This window comes from Sturnira hondurensis, unplaced genomic scaffold (assembly GCF_014824575.4).
Source record: "Sturnira hondurensis isolate 20B ecotype Veracruz unplaced genomic scaffold, ASM1482457v3 Scaffold0010128, whole genome shotgun sequence".
Taxonomy (NCBI): Eukaryota; Metazoa; Chordata; class Mammalia; order Chiroptera; family Phyllostomidae; genus Sturnira; species Sturnira hondurensis.
Window position 1 is genome coordinate 26,553,018 of NW_028082759.1, and position 24,688 is coordinate 26,577,705.

At 45.7% G+C, this 24,688-nt stretch overlaps 1 protein-coding gene across 1 annotated transcript in view; it reads right to left on the reverse strand.

The window, feature by feature from the left end:
* AFG2A (AAA ATPase AFG2A) overlaps positions 1–24,688 on the reverse strand; it is a 170,202-nt gene that overhangs the window by 132,577 nt on the left and 12,937 nt on the right. The window contains exons 8-10 of the mRNA XM_037058578.1: positions 23,505–23,628; positions 20,603–20,858; positions 13,903–14,057 (exon numbers count right to left, since the gene is read on the reverse strand). Of these exons, the coding sequence (XP_036914473.1) occupies positions 13,903–14,057; positions 20,603–20,858; positions 23,505–23,628 (535 nt within the window). The remainder of the gene's footprint in view (positions 1–13,902; positions 14,058–20,602; positions 20,859–23,504; positions 23,629–24,688) is intronic.

The following is a 24,688-nucleotide window of genomic DNA, read 5'->3' on the forward strand; positions in this document are numbered from 1 at the left end:
ACTTGCAGCATGGACAAGATCTGGAAATGTGAAAATAGGCACATGGTCAGGGAGAGGCCAAGGTATGAGGAAAGACTCAGAAGGAAGTGCGACAAGGATAACAGAAACGCAAATGGGGGAAAGAAGTAAAATTAGAACCATGGTTGAGGCCACACAGAAGTAGAGGACTCTGAAGACTAGATGAAGGAGTCCAGAATCTCTCTACTCCCGTGAGAACTCCCGGAAGGGCTATTCTGGAAAGCGATGTGATCTGACCTGCGCATCAGGAAGACTGCCAAAATTCAGAGGAGAGAGGGTGCGGGGAGACCAACTGTGAACTGATCACAAACCTCCTTGAAAACAAGAACTGAGCCTGAACGAGGGGAGCACGTGCAGACGATGGAGACACTGCAGGTCTACAGTGCAGGGTTCCGGGGGCGGAGCAAGAAAGACGGAGAGTTTACAGGTAAAGGTATAAAGAGGAATTGACAGAATGTGGACCACAGAAAAAAAGAATCTTCAGGAGGGAAAATAAACACACTAGATTTTCTAATTAAAATGAAGGACAGCATATTCAAAGATGAAACCTGAGTAGGTGAAAGGTAAGCACCACAAACAGAACCGAGATCGCTCCACACAAACAACAGAACCTACCAGAACCATGGAACTATGGGCCATGAGTGGGGAGCTGAGGGTACTGGGCACCGCCCACAAGTAACAGACAAGAGGAAATGAAGAGGAAGAGAAGTCAGAAAACAACCTACGAATGCAAAAATGGGGGGGGCGCTGTTTGTTTCTTCATTAATATCAGGAAAAGGTGACCTTCCCAGCTGAACCTGCGTGGTCTTCCGGCCGTTCTTCTTCTGTCTACAGAATCAGGAGAATGCTGTACTCCCAACCCTAATCCTGAGCTCAGTTAATTTTTTTCTAAATTGCTTTCCGGGGGTTTATTTTAGGAAGATCACTGGATTAAAAGGAGTGGACATTCTTATTCTTTGGTCCCTTGATGCACAATGCCAATTTGCTATCCCAACCACTTCATCCACTTTAACAAGAATGAGTCAGATTTGGAGAAAAAGAACATGGAATCAAGGGCAGCAGCCAGGACTCAGGCTCTGGGCAACGGTGTAACTGAGAGATGCCTTAAAAGAAAAAAAGAAACATGTCTAGAAATTAAGGAATTCACTTATTTATCAATTCACTTCCAATTATCCTCTACATGCTGGACTTGTCTTAGGGACTATAAAGGTACAAGGATGAGTGAGATCATACTCTCAAAATTTTGTCATCTAGAGAGGGACACGAACAGTATCCTGAAAGACACAGTTTTTGTCTAAAGACATAAAATATGTCTTCACACAAATTACTACAAAAACTACTGAAAGTATATAAAACACTCTCACAGTCCCCAAATACGTGAGATGGTGAGGACGGAGACCCGGAAATTGTTGCATATATGTAAGACATGACAAGGCTGTATAACACGGAAACAGTAGCAATCCCCACCTCATATAATCATAAAGATAACTGATATATAATAAGCAAAGCCTATAAAAAATTATAATGGAGCCCTGGCTGGCTCAGTGGATTGAGCATGAGCCTACAAACCAAAGGATCGTGGTTCAATTCCCAGTCAGGGAACATGCCTGGGTTGCAGGCCAGTTCCCAGCAGAGGATGCACGAGAGGCAACCATACATTGATATTTCTCTCCCTCTCTCCTTCCCTTCCCCTCTAAAGATAAATAAATAAAATCTAAAAAAAAAATTATAAAGGACAATATAAGAATTATCTTTCCCGCACACCTAAAAGTCAGCATTATTAACATTTTGGTGTAGAACTTTTTAGCCTTTCAAAATGACGTGCATGTGCATGTGTCTCTGTGCTTCTTCACTGAAATCATAATGTATTCTCAATTTTATATATGTACAATTCCCAGGATTACTGTAAGAATTAAATAGTACGCTATCTACTAAGTCAGCTACACGTTGCCAGGCACACAGTACTTTATTTAATAAACACAAGGTATTATTTTATTTTACTTAAAGGTCTGAAACACAATAATAAAGATATATTCTGAAGGACTAGTGATAAAAGATAAAAGATAAAAGATAAAACCCTCACACTTGTGCTTCACAAGCAATATATAATTACCAGCTTTCTTCTGTTCTTTTGCATTTTGTCTGATCATTGCATTTCTTAAACTAAAGGCAAATACGTTTTAAACTTTCATTCAGCACCAGAGTGCTAATAAATAGCCTATAGCTAAGACACAAACTTGAAATGAATATAAATCAGCTTAAGGAGCTCACAGCTGCACAGAAGAGTCCCCAAGCCCAGGATGCCACGGGAAAGTCAGTCTGGGAGAGAACGCACCAGCATGAAATCACAAATCCCCAGAACTAGGGCAAGAATTCAAAACCTAGTCAGTCGCCGTCCCACCTTCAGTCCTTCTCTCATCTTTCAGCAAATACTCTCTTACGCTCCTCTACATTCTTTAAAATTTCTATAACCCTCCCTTTCTGCTCAAGTTACAACACTCTGTCATAACTGCCGCATTATCCCTACATTCTAACCCAAATCACTGGTGATAGTCAGGTTCTTTCTTTCTTATTTTGCCCTAATGAAAACAGTGAACAGCTGCTCACAGATGGCTTTGTAACTCCCTGACTTAGTAGTAAAGTCAGAGAGAAGGAACAGCTGGCAAACAGGCACAGAGCAGAGGACAAATTTCCCAAGGGAGAGGTCCCCACCCCCCCGACCCCCACCCGCTAAACATTTCCCACTACTCTGTGAACAAAAACCTAACAATACACACCAAAAAACCCAAACCACACACCCACAGTTGATCAGGCTAGGAAAGGAAAACAGAAAAACCCTGTACGAACCACATCCAAGGGACCAAATGGAACCCACGGCACTGGACTGCAGAGGCGGGAGTCACTGTGAGGCAGGGTCCAGCAGCTCCAGAAGGGCCACCATTGTCTCCGCACACCTGCTTGCTAGGTGTGCGTCCCCTGCTTGCTAGGGGCCAAGGTTCGTCCTAAGCATATACCGAATACAATGATGAAGGTGAAGCAAGTCTCAGAGAACTATGCACGTACACTGCTGGGGACAAAAATTCTTTTGGAAGTGTTATTTTTATAGAAAACATTTTTAAAAATACTGTTCGTTTTGTCCTCTCAGGCTAACGAGTCCCAGCATTAAGGACTCCGAACTGCCAGGCAGCTGTGAGTGGGTTGGTGCCTGCTCCAAGTTCTCTGCTGGGCCTTACGCTAGTTATTTTGCTTTGAAATCATAAACATACCGAACTACTACAGAAGCTACGTAATGCAGAAGGAAAGGAGTTCAGACAACTCAACCTCCAAGATCCGAAAGAAACACGACAGATTCCCAGATGCTGCTTTAACGGAGGAAAAGCCACACTAGGAAGCAGCCATGTTCAAAACGGATTCTCCGATCTAAGTGAAAATAAGTGAGAGCCTTTAGCTTTACATTGTGAAATGCCAATATCTTCCCCTGTGCTTTCAAAACGCATTCTATGGAGACTTTTTAAAAAACAAGTCCAAGTTCCAGTTCTCCTACAGGGTCATAAACCATCTACAGTCCCACTCTTCCCCCACCTCCACTGATTAAAAACAAAAATCTCACTCAAAATACAAACCCCAAGGACATGTGGACTCTGAAAAGTCAAGAAAGGGGTGGGTCGTGAGGCAAGGGAAACCCCAGAGCAGTGCCCCACACGCAGGGTGGCAGGGGCCCAGCGTCCTGTGGTGTTTGTCCTGTCTTTTCTCTCTGGACTCAGCTCTCCCCTCTGCCTGTTTCACTTCCGCTGTGCATAAGCAAGTTCAGGTGCAAAATATCTAACAACTTCACAGGTAAGAGAGCACAGGGAGCTAAAAAAAGTAGGTGAGAAAGAATGCAAAACTGCACACCACAGCTTTGACACTAATTGCAAACTGCCACTAACCTGGGTGACCTTGCTCTCTGGTAAACCACACTCGGCTCAATGAAACGCCATAGAAACTACGGGAGACAGATGCTCCAGGAGGTCCTAGTTCGTACAGAAAAACATTAAGATGCAGAAATTATTCAAGTAAAAAAATTAACACATCCCCCGAAACACGGAAAACACAATCAACTTCAACACAAATATGCCATGGTGGGTTTGGTTATCACACTGACCCTCACTCCACCGCTAAACCATTTCTACAGCCCCAGCACACCTGAGGAAGTTCACTCTGCCCTGTCCTCGGCGAGCTGGTGGTGCATGAGGTCAAACCTTTTCTACCTAACACGGCACTACCTGAGTGAGCTCCCCTTACAAACACTTATACCTTAGTCCAACTTAAAAATGGGTAACCACTTCCAAAAGGAGCTTTTAAAAAACAACTTTTGACAGATAAGTATTGGAAAAAATCTCATATAAAAAATGGAAACTAGCCATTAATTTAAAAAATAGACTCACATCATAGAAGTGATACAAGGTTTTACCTAAAAAGATTCTTCACATTTCATTAAAATATTGTGTATTTTTCTAATTTACCAAATATCATAAATAATTTAACTGTGATCAGCAGAAAATGCTCTGATTATTTGAGGAAGCCGCCTAGTAACTCCTGCCATTCTTACTACGGCACAGTGAGCGGGCCTGGGAAGAGGTACAGGAGTGCGGACAGAGGAGATGAAGAAAGAACACGGGAAGAGAGCGGACACAGGGACTCCCACCGGCCGCCCCCACTCCCAAGCGCTAAGCGAATGTTAAATCAACCACACGTAACACAGGACCAAATGCCTCCAAACTGGAATACACCACAAAAAGGCCTAGAAAAAATTATTTAATAGTAAAACAGTTTAAATGAACTTAGTTCTGATTCTTCTTCTTTGGGAGTTTGCGATAGGCATGGATGATGGCCAAATGAAGGGCTCTGTTATAAAAGTGTCCGTCACCAGGACCTCCCCAACAGAGTGCCTCGTGCTCTACGGCAGCTTGATGTCTGGTAAAGGATAAATCAATGGGCAGACGCATACTCCTCTGCTCCCTTAAATATAAAGCAACAGAGGGTAGAAATGGCAGGGACGCAGCCTGGCAAGAGGTGGCAGGAGAAAACTAGGAGACAGAGTTAGGAACATAGCAGCACGTGTAGTCACACGTAGTGAAGTGTCGCCAACACGTGAAAGTGTGCAAGGGTGGGGTACACAGCTTGCGTGACATTTTGGAGCCCAGATCCGTTCCGATAACTGGGCTGCAAATTCAAGCACTTTCCTCTGATCGCCTCTGATGCTTGGCTGACAATAACTGTTTGCAGATACGGAAAGGAAACCCCTCTCCTGCCAAGACTGCCGAAGCGATGCTCCAAGTTTTTGTTAAGTTGGAGGGAAGAGAAGAGGCCCTCCTCTGTGTCGGAAAGCTGAGCCAACGCATGCAAGCAGATTCCTGAGCAGCTCCACCTCCGTGTCCTGAGATACAGACCTGAAAGGAAGCCCCCAGGTGGGGCGAGTACCAGCGCTGGCAGGGGCCAGAGCACTGGGGGAAGAGGACCGCACTGACATTTGGCTGGACGGCAGAGAGGCATAAGGACAAAGGGAAAAGGAGATGTCAGAAAACAGGCCTTGGGGCACAGCCTTAAGAATGGCCAATATTTAGAAAAAGGACGAAAGATTTTTTCTCATAATTAAACTGGTCCCTGGGTGCTAAACGTGCTCCGTGGAACAGGCAGGGGTATGAACATAGTGGGGGGGGGCCAGCCTGAGAGTCAGGCCTGAAGGAGGAGGCCGTCTAGAGAAATTAGAGATTTGTTGTAAGCGTACACCAAATACAATGATAAAGGTGAAACCCGTCTTGGAGAACTATGCAAGCCTGTGTGGTAGGTTGTTGAGCAAAATTACCCACCCTAGGATAAAAACTGTCTAACTTTTGCCTTTCGTAATTTCTGATAAGCACGGGCTTGGTGTATTACAGGTGTCAACAAGGGATCAGACCCCCAGAGGCGGAGTTGGAAGAGATTATTGATATTGATCAAATATGCATTTGCTTACTCACTTACTGATTTCCCTCCCTCCCTCAGATATGTTCATCTTACTGCAAAAGGCTGTTACGTTTTGGATGCTTAGCTGGGCTCTGGGCACACAGGGAGAGTCCACAGAGTGAAGGGCGAAGGATGCAAGAGACCGACATACTCTCTACACCGTGCAGCTTGCATTCTGGATGAAGAGGCAGACATTACGTGATACACCAATAATTACTCAAATTAAAAACTCGAAAGAATACAGGACATTAAAAGAGCACAGAAGAGGCCTCGGAGGGCCCCAGAGGGTCAAGGACAGTGCTCTAGACAACCTGGCATTTAAGCAGTGGCCTGGAAGCTGAGCAGGAGCGAGGCAATTAAAGAGCATGGAGGGGGCTGCACCCCCTCACTGTTTAGCCCACTGGGGAGGAAGAGACGCACACGAGAGTGACAGCAATCCTACTGGGGGAGCCGGCCAAGCTGAACTCCTGACTCTAATCTGGTAAGAGGGCCGCTCTGGCTTCCCCGCCCTCCCCTGACTGGTTACTGCTCTGCTTCCTGGCGGCCTTTCCCCACCACCTTCAGGTGAATCTAAAGTGCCACCAGAAGCCTTGACGGCACAGTACAGGAAGGCTGCAGGTTAGTTAAACACGGCACGAAGGGCCCCTGAGAACAAACATGCAGGCGGGCAGCACCTCGGCTGAAACTCTGTTTGAGTGCTCATGAGGGCCAGCAGGACTTCTAAGTCAGATAACTAAAGTTCCAAATTAACACCACACCCTCTGAAGCTGTGGGAGAATGGCCTTCACCTCCGTGGCCTTCCTCCCCAAACACTGAAATCCTTGCCTAATCACAATAAAAACAACCAGACTCAAACTGCAGGGCATCCTGCAAAGACCTGACTGGCTGACCAGCAAAGGGCCAAGGCCGTTAAAAACGGGAGAGTGGAATCCCGGGCGCAGCCCAGGGAGCTCTAAGGAGGCAGGTGACTACATGCACTGTGACGGCCGACGCGGGATCCTGAAAGGGACAAAGGACGTCAGGGGAAAACTAATGGAACCCAGATGAAGTGTGGATTCAGTGATGTGATAGTGCCCAAGGAAGGTTTGATTCAAAGACTAAATGTGAAAGCCACAACTATAAACTCTCAAAGCAATTAAAGGGAAAACCATCGTGCCCTTGGATTTGGCCATGGTTTTTCAAATGTGATACCAAAATTACGTACAACAAGAAAACTATATATACATTGGACTTCATCAAAATCAAAATGTTTGTGTTTCAAAGGACACTATCAAGAATATGATTTTTTCAAAGGTCACAGTTCACTGAATGGGAGAAAATGACTATAAATCAGAGATTTCTATTGTCAGGTGCCACAGACCTAAAAAAGAACTTCTATCTAAAATATGTTACCAATTCTTACAGCTCAGTGATAAAAAGACAAATAGCCTGACTACAATGGGGCAAATAATCTGAATAGACATTTCCCCAAAGAAGATGCACGAAAAATGGCCAAATGAGCAAATGAAAAGCCACTAAAAATGCAAACACAGCCACAGTGAGATACATATTGCACCCAGTAGGGTGGCCACCATAAAAAAGAAAGATGGCAACTAGTGTTGGCGAGGCTGTGGACACACAGGGACTCTCCGTGCACTGCTGGTGGGAATGTGAAGGGGTGCGGCCACTCTCTCCAGAGACTGAACAGAGTCACCAATGTCCCAGCTGCTCTGAGACTGGACACACGCCGCCCCCGGAACAGGTGTGCACAAATGTCCAAATGTGTGTAGCAGCTCTGTTCATGACCCGAAAAGTAGAAGCAATCCAAATGTCTATCGACTAATGAACAGATGAATCAAATGTGCTATATCCATACAACAAAATATAATTTGTCCGAAAAAGGAATGAAGTACTGGTATATGATACAACGTGGATGAAGAGTACAAACTTTATAGTTAGTAAAAGAAGCCAGTCACAAAGAACCACATATTCGATTCAATGTCTAGAATAGGCACATCTGTAGAGAGACAGAAACAGACGAACGGCTGCCCAGGGCTGGAGGGAGGAGGGGCAGGTTGGGAAGGCACTGTTAAAGGCAGAGTTTCTTCGATGAGAAATGAGGACAACGCCCCGGCACAGCTCTGAGGGGACAAGACCACCCAATCAACCCTCTGAGTGGGCGAGCTGATGTGTGAACTGTATCTTAATAAAGCTGTTACCAAAAAACATTTGTACGGAAAGGTAAAATGACTATTTCTGAAAAAAATAACAAAACCCAAACGCTTGACAAAATGTTCATTCAATCATTTAACAAATGTGTATGTATTAATAGTTGTTACTGCTTTTAAGCAGTGGGAACACAGAGGTGAGAACAAGACCAAAGACCTCAAGGCAGACGTGTGCATTGTGTGTGTGTGTATCGGGGACCACACCACCAGACCCGTGGTGCCAGAGAGGTCGGGTGAGGAGAGAACAAGGGGTGCAGAATATGGGGCGGCTCACCGGGAGCTGCGCTCTGCGAGACCAGAGCGGGACAGCGGCGCGGGCAGGACCGCCCGCCCAGAGGCTCCGCCTCCACTCTGTGATCACCAGCTAGTGCAGCCGGCCTTCGGAGCTTTTGGAAACGTCGCTCGTCGCTCGCTCAGAGAGAGAAGCACTGGGGCAGAAGGACTAGGAGGCGAGCCCAGGTCCCGCCTGGAGAGGGGGAGTGAGGCAGCGCGGTGCAAGAGAACCACACAGACCCTGCCCCGGCTCTCCTCTGCTCCTGGGGACAATCGTGTTTCAGCAAACGCTCAGCAAGTTCTACTGAGTACTGACCACACACACCAGTGCAGCACTTTTCCTAAATTCAACAGAAGACACCCATAAGAAACTGCCAACCAAGTTTGCCATTTACAATCTAAAAGAAAGAGTTTGATTTCACCAAAGGTATCCAGGATCACAGCTGACAATGGAAATCAGTGATTCTTCTACTAACTTCTGTTACCTCCTCCTTTCTGCCCCTACAGAGGCCTGAGAAGTTATAAAAAGAAAAGTGGAACGAAAGAGTTAAACTTCTAAAATATGTAATAAAGCTAAAACTACAATCTTGATTTTGGCACAGAGCATTTCCTGGTTAAAAGTAATCTACTTTCCCGAATGTGCTTTCCTGTTCAATTGTTATTACTGAAAACTATAAAAACGCACAAGAGAGGCTGGCAAGGAAGCCTGGGGCCTTGGGAGTGATAGAAGACGCTCCTCTGTCTAGACAACAAGAGCCCGAATCAAAAGGGACCCAGTGCAGAGCCCTGCCAAGAACCAATACGGAGTTAATAGAGTTTCCACCGGTTGCACCATTCCAAAAACAGCAATCTGTTACTTAGGAAGGCATCACAGAAACCCTCAACCCTCCAAAACTGTAAAAACAAGGAAAATAGAGAACACAGTGCTGTTTTTAAAATATAGAAACTCAAATAAATTCCATCTAATTATCCTGGGGGTACATGAAGAATGAACTGTAATTATGGTCAATTAAACTACTTAATTCAAATCTCTGCACAGAAAAGTAATGCTAACGAGCTCATCCTGTGAAATTCAGCTGGCTGGTCACATTCTGCTGATCTGCTCTCATCTGAAAAGGTGCCAAATGAAAATACATCAGTAAATTTTGAATATGTAAATAGTGAAACAGACAGGCTTTTGGTTATTTATACAATTAAGAAGTTTGCTACTGCCTAAAAAGGGAGTGGACAGTGCTCATTTAACTAACGACATGCTCGTTAATTAAATGAGCACTCGGTGTTCACTCGGGGAGACCGCCCACTACCTGGAGGTTGGACCTGGGCCCACGTTTGTAAGTGGGTTTGGGGCCACACAGTTAGTCCTGAGATTCTGGTCGCAGTCCACTTTACAAAAGCGGGTTCACATAAAAATAGAGCCCCATCTTTGTATTGGCTTTTAGCTTATTCTGAACCGAATGTCCAAATTCGGAAAACTGTAATCCAAAATCAGTATCACAGTATAAAGATGGATTATTTCTAAATAATAAGGGACAACCTAAAACTACATAAAATGAAATAGGCAAAGCCTGGGGCGGGGAGCGGTGGTTAAGATGTATAAATGAATTAAACTTGATAGGGATTAATTTGTACATATTTGGTTAAGAATGTTATTTACCAGTGACAATGGCTGGGGCGTGTATGCAATGACCTATTGCAAAGGTAATATACAAATACAAATATTAAAAGCATATTTTTTCTTTACCTTACTAAGAATTTTTAATACATTAAGAAAACATGTTTCTGGGAAAAATATAAAGGACTATTCTATATCCTTCCAGAATAGACAGCTTAGCACTATTATAAGCATTTTAATTACAGAAATGCTATATTCACTGAACAAATAATAAGGACTAATATTCACTCTAGAAATCAGCTGCTTTATAAAATATGGAAAATCTGAAGAATGTTACATGTGGGAAATAGACTAACTACATTGTACCTTGGTGTAGAAGAAAGATGACAAACTTTTTCAGATGTATCTGAAATGAACCATCTAATATGTTTTTTCATGAAAAATTATATCACACATTCATTCAACAAATGGTGACTGGCCATCTCTTATGTACTAGTCATATGCTAAGTAGTAAGGATAGAAATAAAAAGAAACTGCTCTCATACAACTTAAAATCTATTAAAAACTCATCTAGCTACACCCTTTCTCTAAAAATTTAACATTTTTATAGAAAAGAGAAAGCATATTATAGTTATTTTTCATTTTCTTTTTAAAATCTCTATGCATCTAAATATCATTCAGTATTATTCCTCACAATGAAAGAGTACCTCTTCGGTCAAGAAAACAAACTCTAGTAGAAAGTAAAAAAGAAAAGAACTAAAGTGAAAATAAAGTAAGATTTGCTTAGGCCCTGGCTGGTGTAGCTCAGTGGATTGAGCACAGGCCTGCGAACCACGCGATCGCGATTTGATTCCCAGTCAGGGCACATGCCTGGGTTGCAGGCCAGTTCCCAGCAGGGGACCCATGAGAAGCAACCATACATTGACATTTCTCTCTCCCTCTCTCCTTCCCCTCTAAAAATAAATAAATAAAATCTTTAAAAAAAAAAGATTTGCTTAAGCTCTTTGTCACTGAAAATTTTTATCACATGGTTATAAGTCAGAATAACTTTCTGGAAACAAAACTAGATGTTCAACCTAGCCCATAGAAGTTCGACTTCTATGTCTCATAAATGCAAAGATTGGACAAAAACAAGCTTATAACTGTTTAAGAAAGTAAAACACCTAAATATTTGAGAATAGAAGGATAAAACAACTACAGCTCATATACATAAGTCTGTTATTCAGTCATTAAAAAGATGTCAGCTAATAAATTTTAAACTAAAACGTCTACCACATAATTTTAAGTGGAAAAAGCAGAATATAAAACTATACCCAAAGATTAACTACATTAAGATATCTATATGCACACAGACAAATCTTAAAAATCTACTGAAAGAAAATATTAACAGCCACTACCTCTGGGTGACACACAGAACTTTCACTATATATCAGACTTTTCAGGGCTTCTAAGAATTCCTGTGGTAAAGAAATACGTTTGACTTTAATCACCAATTAATTGTAAAATACATTTGACTTTTAATACACCAAGTGGTATAATCACCATTTCAGAGCGTCCAAAAAAAGGAAACATTAATTTAAGTAAGTGCCTAACACTTACAGTCTCCTGAAATTAATAATGTATTATATTATAACTGGCAACATTCCCATCTTAAGACATTTCTTTCAAACTTAAATATAGCTAGGCTAGTGTGATTTCAAGGTTTTAATTTCACACACTAAAATCTTTTCTCAAAAGATACTGAATGCTCAATTTACTATTTTAAAATGCTCACAATTAACGAGCTACTTCAAACACGTTTTCTATAGCAAAATAAGCACTAAACTTTCTGCAGAAATAATTTGGAGATGTTTTTGCAGATGCAGTAGCCAGGAATCAGAGGGTGAAGTTCAGGAACCCAATTACAGAAACGTTGACTTCTCGGGAGCCCTTTTACAGCCCGAGGCGAGCACAGAAAGCAGCCCCGCCACCCCCTGGCCCCGGGCCCGCCGTGCCGGCTCGGGCCGTGAGCACATCACGGGACACCGTGGCCCGAGGCCAGACCACAAAGTGCCAAGTGGAAAATGGCACAAGTCCATGCACTGTAAATACTGTATCAAAAGAAAATATAGGAAAAACCCTTTCATTAGCGCAATTAAAACTGCAGTTACGGGGCCAGTTCCTGGGATGAATAAATCAGCTCAGCGGGCCCAGGAGCTGACAACCACTGTGGAGACGCACTCTCCACTGGCAGCGACTTCACGTGTCAAACCTCACTGCCTGTTTTCCCAGTTCCTCCAGTTTTAAAACAGTAAGGTGTTTCTGGATGGTGTCGTTGATTTATGACCCTATCATCTGAAACATGTGGCATGTTATGGCATCTATCTGACCCATTATACTATGCAAAAGTAGCCAATAAAATACAGATAAATACTGCAAATAAAGTATTCATACCAATGTGCCCAAACTTTAGACCATAAATTCCAAAGAAATGAGAAGTTTCTACTAACCCAACATCAATCATTCATTATTTCATAACCCCATTTGTCAAATCGTTCTTACTAAATTAGCATGTTCTGCAACAGAGCTTCTAAAAACCCCAAAGGTGAGCTGTAAGCTCAGCAGTGAACTTGAAAATGTTTCAAAACCACCTCAAAACTACATTAACTGGCCTAAACTAGCAGTGAGTCCTTGGGGATGCTCCTGCCTCTAGGGTACCACTTCCCAGCCTCAATTTACGAAACAACTGTGCTCTATTATGTAAGAAGTTAACCAGTGTCTGTATCACTTAGCTTCTGCTAACTGCCCCAACATTTAGTGGCTCCAAACAAAAGACATTTATTACTTCAGACAACTCTGGGGGCGTCCTGGCTGGCTCTTATGGCATCGACCCCCGGCCAACTCCAATGGGCACGCTAGTCTGGTGGGCCGTCCAACCGCTGGCCCAGCCTGAGGGCTGGACTTGGGAGGGGCTCAGCTGAGAGGGCTCACCTCTACCCTACATGGTCTCTCGTCCCCAGGAACCAGCACATCCTTCCTCTGTGACTGAGTGACCCAAGTGACCGATGCAGGGACTGAGAGCCGTGGGAAGGTAAGCCCCCAGCGTTCCCAAGCACACTCTCGAGGTCCACAGCCAAGCACAGATACCAGGGTCGAGAACTTGACTCCTTCTATTTTACGGTGGGACCTACAAAGGTGAGGTGCAAAGGGCAAACACACGGTGATGGGAAGAATGTGTGGTTGTTTTTTGCCACCTACCACACTGCAAAATGGACAGTCTCTGCTCCACGTGGTCTGTGACCAAACAAACTTCCATAACAGCTGTTCTGACACTTCATAATACGTAGTAGTGTATTAAAGACCGTTCCTTCTCTTGAAATACTAATGTATTCAGAGACAATTATAAGGCCATTTCCCCCCTGAAAACAGGCCCACTTGGGACATGGGGGACATTAACAGGGGATCCCCACAGAAAAGGCATCTCCCCAGCACCCCCACCCCCCAGCCCCACAAGTCCCAGCCCCAGAGGTCCCAGCCATGCTTTAATAGTACATAGCGCTGAAGCCTGGCTCTCTCTTGAATTCTAAAACCGCATTTCCAAATTGCCAACTGAGTATTTCCTACAAGATGTTTGGCCAATACCTTACCAAACTTGTAGCTCTAGTTTGCATATATTAATAAGAAGTCCAGAGGCAAAGGCATGTTATTAGTACTTTAACTGAAACTCTTTTTTAAATTTTAGCCTAGGAAAGTAGTTCCCCTGGAGCTCCCGTGTCTTTCAGAGTTTAACGCAGCGCGGCCTACAAGGGGGTGCAAAGGACTCACATTTGGAACATCCACGGCGACCTCCCTCATGGCGCTGGGCCTGACTTCATTCATCGCCTGCAGGAAATCACTCAGCGTGACCCTCACCAGCGCAGCCGCCTCGCTGTCGGGGAGGCCAGGCTGTCTCTTCAGGACTCTCCGCAAGGCACTGAGACCTGCAAAGGGAAAAGTAACGCAGGATTCACCTTCCACCCGCCGAGTACAGACTGAACCATCACCACTAGAAACAAGCCCAAACCTCACGTGTGTCAGAGCATGTCGAACGTGCCATGCTTGTGTGTCGGGGTGGGGGGCGGCCAGGGGGGTGGAGAGGAAGGTGGATGAATGTGGGGGGACGGAGGCAAACCCCCATGTGCTTAGTTTGGCCGGGAAAAGACCACAAAATATGAAAAGGTAGGTAATTTACAAGCGTGAAATCAAACCTATAAAACAACATCTGCAAAAAAGACCATAAAGGTTCATCAACATAATCTGTTCGGAGAATTTCTTTTAAAAGGGTGAAATACTAAATGGTGCAGCAGCCCAGAAAACTAAGTAAGTAAAACTTCAGTAACAAGGTGCTGTGCTGTATCGAACAGCAGCATGGCGGGAGGAAGGAATCGAAGAAACTCCTGCAAAGAATCTTCCATAAACGGAAGCAAAAGGCCAGAAGAATCTTCCTCTTCTTCGGATCCCAAGTAGTACACGGCAATACTCGTCAATATGTCTAATTTAGATCAGACACCTCACTCTTCCCAGAACTGCGGGGCTAAAACCTAAAACAAGGGGAGGGGCCTAATAAGTTTCCAGCCACATTTATGTCGTGTAAGCACAAAGATCAACAATAAAAGAGACCAATTATTTTCCTCTGAAGAAGGGGTCTGGAAAGGGAAGGCAATAATACATGGTTTTTAAAAAGATATACAGTATTATGATACAACTACCTACTCACAAAACAACAAAACCTCTGTGCTTTCAATGCACACAGGATGCAGAGCTGGGGAAAAAACCTGAGGTCTCTGAGGGTAACAGGAGGAGAGCAGTGGGTCCACGGGGAGACAGAAAAGGCAAAACATGAAGTCCTGAGTTTTCAAAAATTAACAAGTAGTAAAGTACAAAAATCAATGCTGTGAGGAACGCAACAAAACTTAACATGTCCAGATGAGAGGTGGCCGTGTTGTGTGGAGTTCGTTAAGACATAACCGGAAAATCCGTGGGGCGCTACCCAAGCTGAACTACACAGAGGACAGTGACACATGCAATGCACACGTTAGGGGAGCAGAAAGGATGGAAGGCAAGGAGGTGCTCGTCTCCCCTCACGTCACAGCAGGGACGTCCACAGCAGTGGGGCATTAGTGGCGGTTTAAGACACTGTCGCCGAAATCACTAGTACATTCATTTCAGAAACGAGGAGAGACTAAAAGGTGCTTCCACAGTCAAGCAGTTAGACTTGAAAAAATGAACAGATGTTGAACCAGTAACCTGTGAGTCAAGGCCAAAGAGGCAGAGGAGTGTTCCAGGCAGAGAGCACAGCAGGCTAAGGCCCAGGGACGAGAAGAACCTGACACCTGAGACCGCGAGGTCCTGGCACGAGACAAACCCCCAGTGCTTAAAGAGTTCACTCTTACAAACATGAAGATACATGTTTTAAATAACCTCAGCCCAACTTTCGTCATTCGTTTGTAGATACGTGACGAGATAAAGTATGTCAGACGGTCAGAAAGGAAGGAAGAACAAGCTGTCGGTCGAGGCCTCCAGATGTTAAATGAGTGTCAGAGCGAAAACAGAGGCCCCGGGGCTGTCCTGCCTCCAGCCCAGGTGCCTCTTTGGCCACCAATTATCTCATTCATTCAATGGAAAGTTTAAATCTCTTTTCTCTAAATTATGTTTTCAGCTTTACACTCCCGCGATGCTGGGCAGAAACTACTGGAAAACCAGCTGCCACTCCTCACGAGGATGCTCTCAAATCTATGCCAAGAAATTAAATTTTTAAAAACACACATTATTTTTAAAGCAGAAGTAAACAATTAACCAGAGAAGCAAATAGACACATGTACGTCAAGAAATATAGCTTAGAGCAAGCACTCTGTGACATGTCCTTTCCTTGTTATGTTTAAAGTTTTTAAAATGTAAACAAAAACAGAAGCAATACTTCCCTGTTCTTAAAAATCTTTGACACAAGAAACAGGTGTAGCTAATTAAACAATAAGTTGTCATTTTGTTTTCATTATTTTATTTTCCAACGCTCTAAAGAGTTGAGAATAGAAAACAAGAGGCAATGAAAGAAGGCAAACTGCCCCCGGCAAGCCTGCTGCCTCCGCACCCCTCCCTTCCAGGGCCCAGCCGCCCCTCCAGCCTGCAGCACTGCCCAGACTCAGCTGCGCCTGGACCTGACTCCGGACGCATGCTCTTCAATGCCATCTGCTCCGGACCCAGTCAACACGCACCATCCTGCCGCATGCACACAGCATCACACGGCATCCCACAATTTTACACCCGACGCTCACTAAATAATGATGTTCTTTTTGAGAGTGCAATTAAGTTCCTTTATTAAAAACAATGAACTTCAACCGATTCCAGGAATAACAATGCTGTTTCAGAATTACTACCTAGCCTGCGGACAACTGTGTGAAGAAGGAACAGGAAACATGAGCATCTGAATCTCAGATTTGAATTTTAAGGGTGGAGCGTGAAATTGCTTAATGATATACTGAAGTACAAAGTCTGCAGGCAAGCACAACGAAGTCTAAGGCTCCCATTGTAAAGTGTGCTTTCCTCAAAATATCAGAACATCAGAAAAATTCTGTTTACATGGAGTCTGTATGCCCCCTCAACTCAGTATGAAGTACGGACAAGGTGCTGTCACTTAGTGCATCCCTGGAGAGTTCCAACCCCACTGTGCATGCACAGAAAAGGGACAAGGAGGGGGCCCTCAAAGAGGCACGGGGGTGCTGGCTTTATTCCCATTTAAAGGTCACCAGTGTGACCTCTGCTGATCACAGGAGCCAGGTCTGCTCTGAATCGCCGAATGTTTGTTTCGTTTCTAAGATTCTACGTATTTACTTTGAGAGAGGGGAAAGGAGGAAGAAAGACAGGGAGAGAAACCCCCACTGGCTGCCTCCCCCAGACCCCCGACGGGGGGCCTGGCCCACAACCTTCCCTTTGTGGGAGGGCACCCAACCCTCGGAGCCACACCACCCGGGGCCGCCACTGCTTTCCAAAGTGTGTCACACGGGAGGCAGGGAGGGGGAGAGGCTGTGACTCTGGTTCAGAAGGAAAATCTGTCAGGGAGGCCCCCACAACAAGCCACATCCGTCCCCAGCCCACATGTTCTTACTGATGAGCAAGATGTTCACCCATCCAGACTTAGTAAAAACCACTACTCCAGCCAGGCAGAGAATTCCTCCAAATTTCCCCAATGTCTCTTGTACTAAAATAACCACAAATGCTTCATAAAATACCAGGAATACTGCCAAAATTCAAATAAGCTTCTACAAATGCGTAAATACATATAAAAATACGAAACTTTTTAAAAAGAAAGGCCCTACTCACCAAGGGCCTGAACGAGCCACACCCACTGCCCTTTTCAAACCTCGTGAGGACTGTTAACAGGGTGCGGCACCCTGTCCAGCAGGGGAGGAAGCCGGGTGCGAGCGGTCACCCAGCTGCCCGGACTCTCGGCCAGCTGACACAGGCCAGTGCCACTGTGTGAACCTACGCCACAGCCTGCCACCGGGCCCCACCACATCCCTGGACTTTGTCTAAAAATGCTGAATTTTCACAAAATCGGTACTTTAATTCCAACCTGGAAAACACCACTGGAAGAATTCCAAACACGGTGGAAAATGTCAAAAAGAGAACCTTTCGTAAGAGTTAAGTACTTTGTACAAAGCAGATCCACCATAAATTCCCACTAAAATAAGCTATTAACGGGTGGGATGGAGGACTAACAGCCATCAATAGCTCAGAACTCTGCTGTAAGACAGGTAAAATTTTCCATCTCAAAAAAAAAAGGTATGTTATAGTCATTAGATTTAGCCTTCTGACTACACCGACCTGAGTGTAATAACGGTAAAATCATTGTTTAAATGTGAATTTCATTCTTCCTGTTCGGTGACGCTGTCTCATCAATGCCCAAGTATTTGGTATGACCACAATGAAATGATGTGTAATCAACAAGAATGCTACAGATAAGCTCAGAGAGTAGTGAAGCAAATACGTCCTCTCCCTGGAAACAGAATGTCTGAGTCCACCTCTCGGAAAAATCAGCTCTACTCAGTTCACGCTCCTGAAAGGGCTCAGGCAGCCTTAGAAGGACAAGTTTATAATAAATCCCTGTATTTGGAAAACACTGTTGCTAAGCATCTTCAAACATTCAGCTGAGTTTATATAATTCATGTCTCTGCTACATAATTAACATTTCATGTTTTCCAAAAAAGTGTAGTGTGCTTATCTAGGTTGTTAATTTAAAACATTATAAATTTTGTGGGAATTAATAAAAGGCTACGCAACTAATTCATTACGAAGGCAGCCTAATCCCAGGAGGAACGCAAACACGGTCACTAGATGTCAGGACGTGTCAGAGCAGAACCTGTAAACAGCTTGTCCGGCTGAGACAGAGCGCTGCAAACCGCAGCTGCTCTCTGCTTTGCGAAGAGGAGCTCAAACGCCGGGCTTTCTGGACAGGTCACGACGTATCGAATCTAGCTCCAGCACAGAAGTTAATTAGAAAGGAAACAACATTTGAAAATAAGTTTCACGCCCAACCCTATGAATATTGTGTCTGCTCATACAGTAAGAGATCCAGGTGTTGAAAGCAACATGACTGCAGGATTTCCAACTCTCACACTCATTACGGAGACAAAGGTGGGAGTTAGGGAAACCACTCGGCAACACTGGACAGACTGGAGGGGCTGAGAGTGAGCACGCTGGGAGGGGCGGCGCCCCTCTGCCAGGCTGTGGGGAGGTGGCGAGCCTGCCCGAGACCACGTGCCACAGGGATTTGGACCTCCGGGACTCTATCTTACAAACAATCAGCGACACAGTTCACGTAGGTTTTGTGAAACTCAGAATCACTTCACTGTATGTGACACTCAGACCTGTGCACCGCGTTTGGTTAACAAGAGCAATTTCCCAACTAGAAGGCAGCCAGGAAGCAGGAAAACTACCCGACAGGCAATACGCAAAAGCGCCGGCAACACACAGGTCCATGGGCCATAAGCAAGCGGATGTTCTAGGGAAACCTTATGTACATATGCTTATTTCTGTTTTTAAGTGTTAATTCTTAACTGTTTCCTTAATTGTGGCTTTTCTACCTTTCAGAATTGTCATTTTCAAGTTTTATTCAAAACCGTGGTACATACCTGCAGGACAAAGGTGGACACACACTTTCTCACTGAGCAGGAGAGTTAAATGACACAGTTCGGGGCAGTTACATTGCTGTCACGTAAGAACTCTGGGAAGAAACTCTCAATCAGCGGAGGGAACCCGAGAACTGCATTCCCTAGATCTAACCCAGTCATTTCAATCAGTCACAGAGAAGCTTCAAAGCTCGTGGCGCTGTCTGGCCTAGATCAGCGGCTCTCGGAGCACAGTCCCCAGCCAGCAGCATGGACACCACCTGTACCTTGACAGAAACGCGAAGCGCCTGCGCCCCACCCAGACCTCCAGAGCCGCAGCAGGGGCCCAGCACTGGGTTTCTAATGAGCTCCACAACAGACCCGCACAGGGGTTGCACTAGGAGATCCACGGCCAGNCAATCAGCGGAGGGAGCCCGAGAACTGCATTCCCTAGATCTAACCCAGTCATTTCAATCAGTCACAGAGAAGCTTCAAAGCTCGTAGCGCTGTCTGGCCTAGATCAGCGGCTCTCGGAGCACAGTCCCCAGCCAGCAGCATGGACACCACCTGTACCTTGACAGAAACGCGAAGCGCCTGCGCCCCACCCAGACCTCCAGAGCCGCAGCAGGGGCCCAGCACTGGGTTTCTAACGAGCTCCACAACAGACCCGCACAGGGGTTGCACTGGGAGATCCACGGCCAGGTCAGAGTCAAAGCAATCACAGGCAAGTGCGGGACTGGCTGCCTCACAGTCACTTGGGAAACACAAATCCTGACTCCAGTTCCCCACCGCCTCCCTCAGTTAGGTACTGGGGGCGGGGCGAGGGCACGTAGCTTCCAGGTGAACATGACGCGTAATGAGATTTAAGGACCAACGTCTTGTGTCCTGGCCTCTTGAATGTGGTCCCCAGAGCAGCAGCAGCAGCTGGGAGCCTGTCGGACGCCTGCGGGCACCAGCCCAGACGTCCCGGATACAGACTCAGGAGCAGCACTCTGGCCATCACCTTGCTGCATTCTCCAGGTGAGAGCCTCTGCTCCGAACGTCTGTCCCGACCCGAGAAGGGGCCCGGATGTTACTCCAGAGGAGCAGGGGCCTCCTCACAGCTCCGGGCGTGCGCCCACGCCCCGTGAACACACCGGCCGCACCTCTGTGCGCAGGCTTGGGGAGGCCGGGAGGGGTGTGTGCTGTGAGAGCGGCAGTTTGAGGAGGGAGGGTTAGGAGTGGGTTTTCTTGTTTATAGTCTCCTGAATTACCTAGATTTTTCCCTCAATAAGTATATATTTCACAATTAGAAAGAATCAGCGGTCTTCATTGGGAAATGAGATAGACCAGGGCTGCGAAGCCCACGGACACGGACTGACCACGCGGCACACTGCTCTCACCTGACTCGTTACACAGGGCTTTCAGGTCGGCTCCGACGTAGCCGTGCGCGCTGTTGGCCATCTGCAGCAGCTCGGCTTCCGTGAGGGCGTGGGGCACCTTTCGGAGGAGTTTCCGAAGGATGTCGAGCCGGTCCTGAGCGTTAGGGACTCCGATCTCAATCTCTTTGTCGAACCGGCCCGGGCGGCGGAGAGCAGCGTCCAAAGCATGCGGGCGATTTGTGGCCCCGATGACTAACACCTGTCCTTCGCTTCCTTCCTACCAAAATAAAAACAAATCGTTCTTCTAAAAGTAAAATACGTACACATACTTACGTACATGTGTATATGAGAGAGACACACGCACCTGCGCCCCGAGGGTCCGGGCTGCTGGGCCCTTGCGCTTTCCCTCCCACCCCTCAGTTCCCAAAGCTCAGCCTGGACGCTCCCTCTCCCAGGAGGTGTTCCAACGCTCACCCCCCGCCCCGTGAGCGTGTCTCTCCCACACCCAGCACCTACCCACACTATCCCTATGAACACTAACACATGACACACTGGCACATAGTTATTTTAATTTAAATGTCTTAAGTTGTCATTTTCCCTTACTTGAAAGCAAAGATTACGGCCTACAGGTTATTCAAACAGAAGGCACTAGAATAAGTGATCTTCTTCACATATGGGCTGTTTTGTTTTATTTTGATGTATTTTTAAATTCCTGAAACACCGGCAGCAATATACCCAACACCGGAGTGCCAGCCACCCTTGACCATGCATGGACTTCCACTGAGAACGAAATTTGGAACAAAGTATAAGGACCGAGGACCACGGTCAGCCACCGAAGAGAACAACCCACGTTTTGCTCAGCAGGCCCAGGTGTGAGCTCACAGAGCCGGCACGGCTGAGACGGGCTTCAGAGAAAGCCCAACCTCCCCAGCCACACGGGCTGTGCCAACAGAAAACGGAGGAGTCTTAATGAAGTCGGAAGACAAGTACAGGCCCCCAACTAAATTTCACTAAAATATCAGTGTCACAGCCCAAAGGCAACCCCAGTCCCCAGCAGGCCTGCCCAGGGGCAGAGAATGACCCTGTGCCTCAGTGATTAAGATGCCCCAGCACAGAGCCTTTCACCTGAATGCCCCCTGGGTGGGATTATAATCCGCATTATAATACGGCTTCTTGCCTTACATACATGCCTTTTGGGTGAAATGAGTCATCCATAAACAAAGGTATTTGGTCAGCTTAACAATTCCACTTCTCATCATAAACAAACAAACCTGCACCCTGGTTAGCGTATCAGAGGTGCAAGTGTTATACTGTGGGTCAGTCACCAGAGCCCCACCGTCTCCAAAACACCAGCACTGAACTCTCTAGCCCCATCCCTGGAGAGCCGAACCCAAGACCTGCAGACTGCACCGAGGTACTGACCCAAGACTGAGAACCAGCTGGCCCTCTAGCTTTCCCCAGAGAGCAACCCTTCTCTTGTGTTATTCTTAAANGTTAGCGTATCAGAGGTGCAAGTGTTATTACTGTGGGTCAGTCACCAGAGCCCCACCGTCTCCAAAACACCAGCACTGAACTCTCTAGCCCCATCCCTGGAGAGCCGAACCCAAGACCTGCAGACTGCACCGAGGTACTGACCCAAGACTGAGAACCAGCTGGCCCTCTAGCTTTCCCCAGAGAGCAACCCTTCTCTTGTGTTATTCTTAAAACTATAATGCACTGTCAGCAAACAACAGAGGCTCGCCCTGGCCAGCTGGCTCAGTCAGTGGGTACATCGTCCCATACACCAAAGGGCTGCAGGTTCAATGCCCAGTCAGGGCACACACCCAAGATGTGAGTTCGATCCCTGGTCAGGGAGCATACGGGAGACAACCAATCAACGTTTCTCTCTCACATCAATGTTCCCCCCGACCTTCCTCCCTCTAAAATCAATAAACATATCCTTGGATGAAGATTTCAAAAACAGAGAAAGACTCAATAAGAAACCTTCACATCATTTGCACATGTTCAATTTCTACCAATAGGCTATACAAACTAATAAGTTCTAATAGTCCACTGTTTTTAATATGCAATTTTAAAAATTTCTCAGGTTCTAACATGATTGTAAAAGATAAGTTATTTACAACTGTGCACAGGAAGTGTCGCCTTCTGGTCAGGACCGTCAGGAGTGCGTGTCCCCCTCTGAAGAGCCCAGACTTCATTAACCTCAGAGCACACGCGCGCCTTGTCGGGGAGGCCACAATAAGGCGGATTCGTTCCCAACGCCACGCAGACACACTTTCCAGCGCTCTCCTTTCCTTTCCTCTCACTTGTCCCCAGAGTGTCCATTTCCACATGTGCGTAAGACTTCCTCATGAGACTTCTCTGCAAATTCCCCCAAATTTAACCACTAAATCTTTCTTATTGACTTTTGCTTCCGGTTTATAAGTTAGTAACATGTTTATTACAAAAGAAACCCATTGTTGTATATTGCTTTCTTTGAGATTTTATTTATTCATTTCCAGAGAGAGGGAAAGGGAAGGAGAAAGAGAGGGAGAGAAACCTCAGTGTGCGGCTGCCCCTCCCATGCCTCTTACTAGGGACCTGGTGTACAACCCAGGCATGTGCCCTGACTGGGAACTGAACCAGTGACCCCTTGGTTCTCAGGCCGGCACTCAATCCACTGAGCCACACCAGCTAGGGCCCATTGTTGTATATTATTTTATATGGTAGGAAAATATGCCAGGTTATACCGCCCTAGCAGTTACAAAGAAATCTGCCCCAGAAAATTATCTTACGGTCTCTTCCTCTAGTTTGATGGCCAATATTTCCCCTTATCCTAGAACACCCCAAACTTCAAGGCACGTTTGACAGTTGTGCTAGTGTGTATGCACGAATGACCGAGAATGGACCCCCCCTAACTGCGCCCACACTGCGCTGTACTCACTGAACCAATGCCATCCATCAGCGTCAGGAGGGAAGCCACGACTCTCTTCTCCACTTCATTCTGAGTCCCTTCTCTTTTAGGGCAAAGTGCGTCCAGCTCATCAATAAAAATAATCGATGGGTGCCTAAAAACAAAGAAGAAAAATAACTTCTCTAATATACACTTAATGTTTAAATTTGATACATGGCGTTTCCATTAAAGAATTAAAACTACATGGTTTTAACTTTATAAATCAAACACGACATGGAGGATTTCGTTAATACTAATACAAAAGCAAAAGCATGTTGAACTCATAGGCCTCAGATTACTTCTGGCCTAAATCACCAACTCAGCAAAATCACAAGCCAGCGGACCTGCCCTCAGCGAAGAGCACCGAGAACAGGCTACTGCCCGTGAGGTCAGAGCCACGCCCGGGCAGAGCAGGCCCACTGGTGCCCGCTGAGCCGTCGGGCCTGGGTTAACCCCGCAGCCAAGGCTAGAGATGCTGTCCCTAGGAGCAGGTTTCAAGTCCAAGGGAGAGAAAGTAGAAACCTTTTCTCTCTCTTTTTTTTAAAGATTTTATTTATTTACCTTTAGAGGGGAAGGGAAGGAGAGAAATATCAATGTATGGTTGCCTCTCATGAGTCCCCTGCTGGGAACTGGCCTGCAACCCAGGCATGTGCCCTGACTGGGAATCGAACCGCGATCCTGTGGTTCGCAGGCCCGCGCTCATCCACTGAGCTACACCAGCCAGGGCTCTTTTTTTTTTTTTTACATATTAAATAAAGAACTTTCAAGATGGTCAACGCTCCCATTAAAAGATGTGAATTCTCTCATAAGGGGAACCTCAACCACCAGGAACAAAACAATAGCAAAAATACACTAAACAATAATGAACACTCTGGCGCTTACAACATCAGTGTTAGGAATACAGACTCCTTATTTCAACTATCCTATTACTGGGAAAAAATCTTCAAAAATTGAAGCTCTTCTGATAAGATACCAGTAATTATGGTAAGTTAAATACCCAAACAATAGGAGAGACACGACCATATTACAATATTACATTAGACCAAGTTATAAATCATACTCTAATGCTCCTTACAATGTGACATGGTAGCCTTATTTGAGGAATAATCAACAGAAACTGTCACAGAGCAGAGTATCTGTCCCTGTGAAGCAAAATGCAATTAAAATTTCAAGCA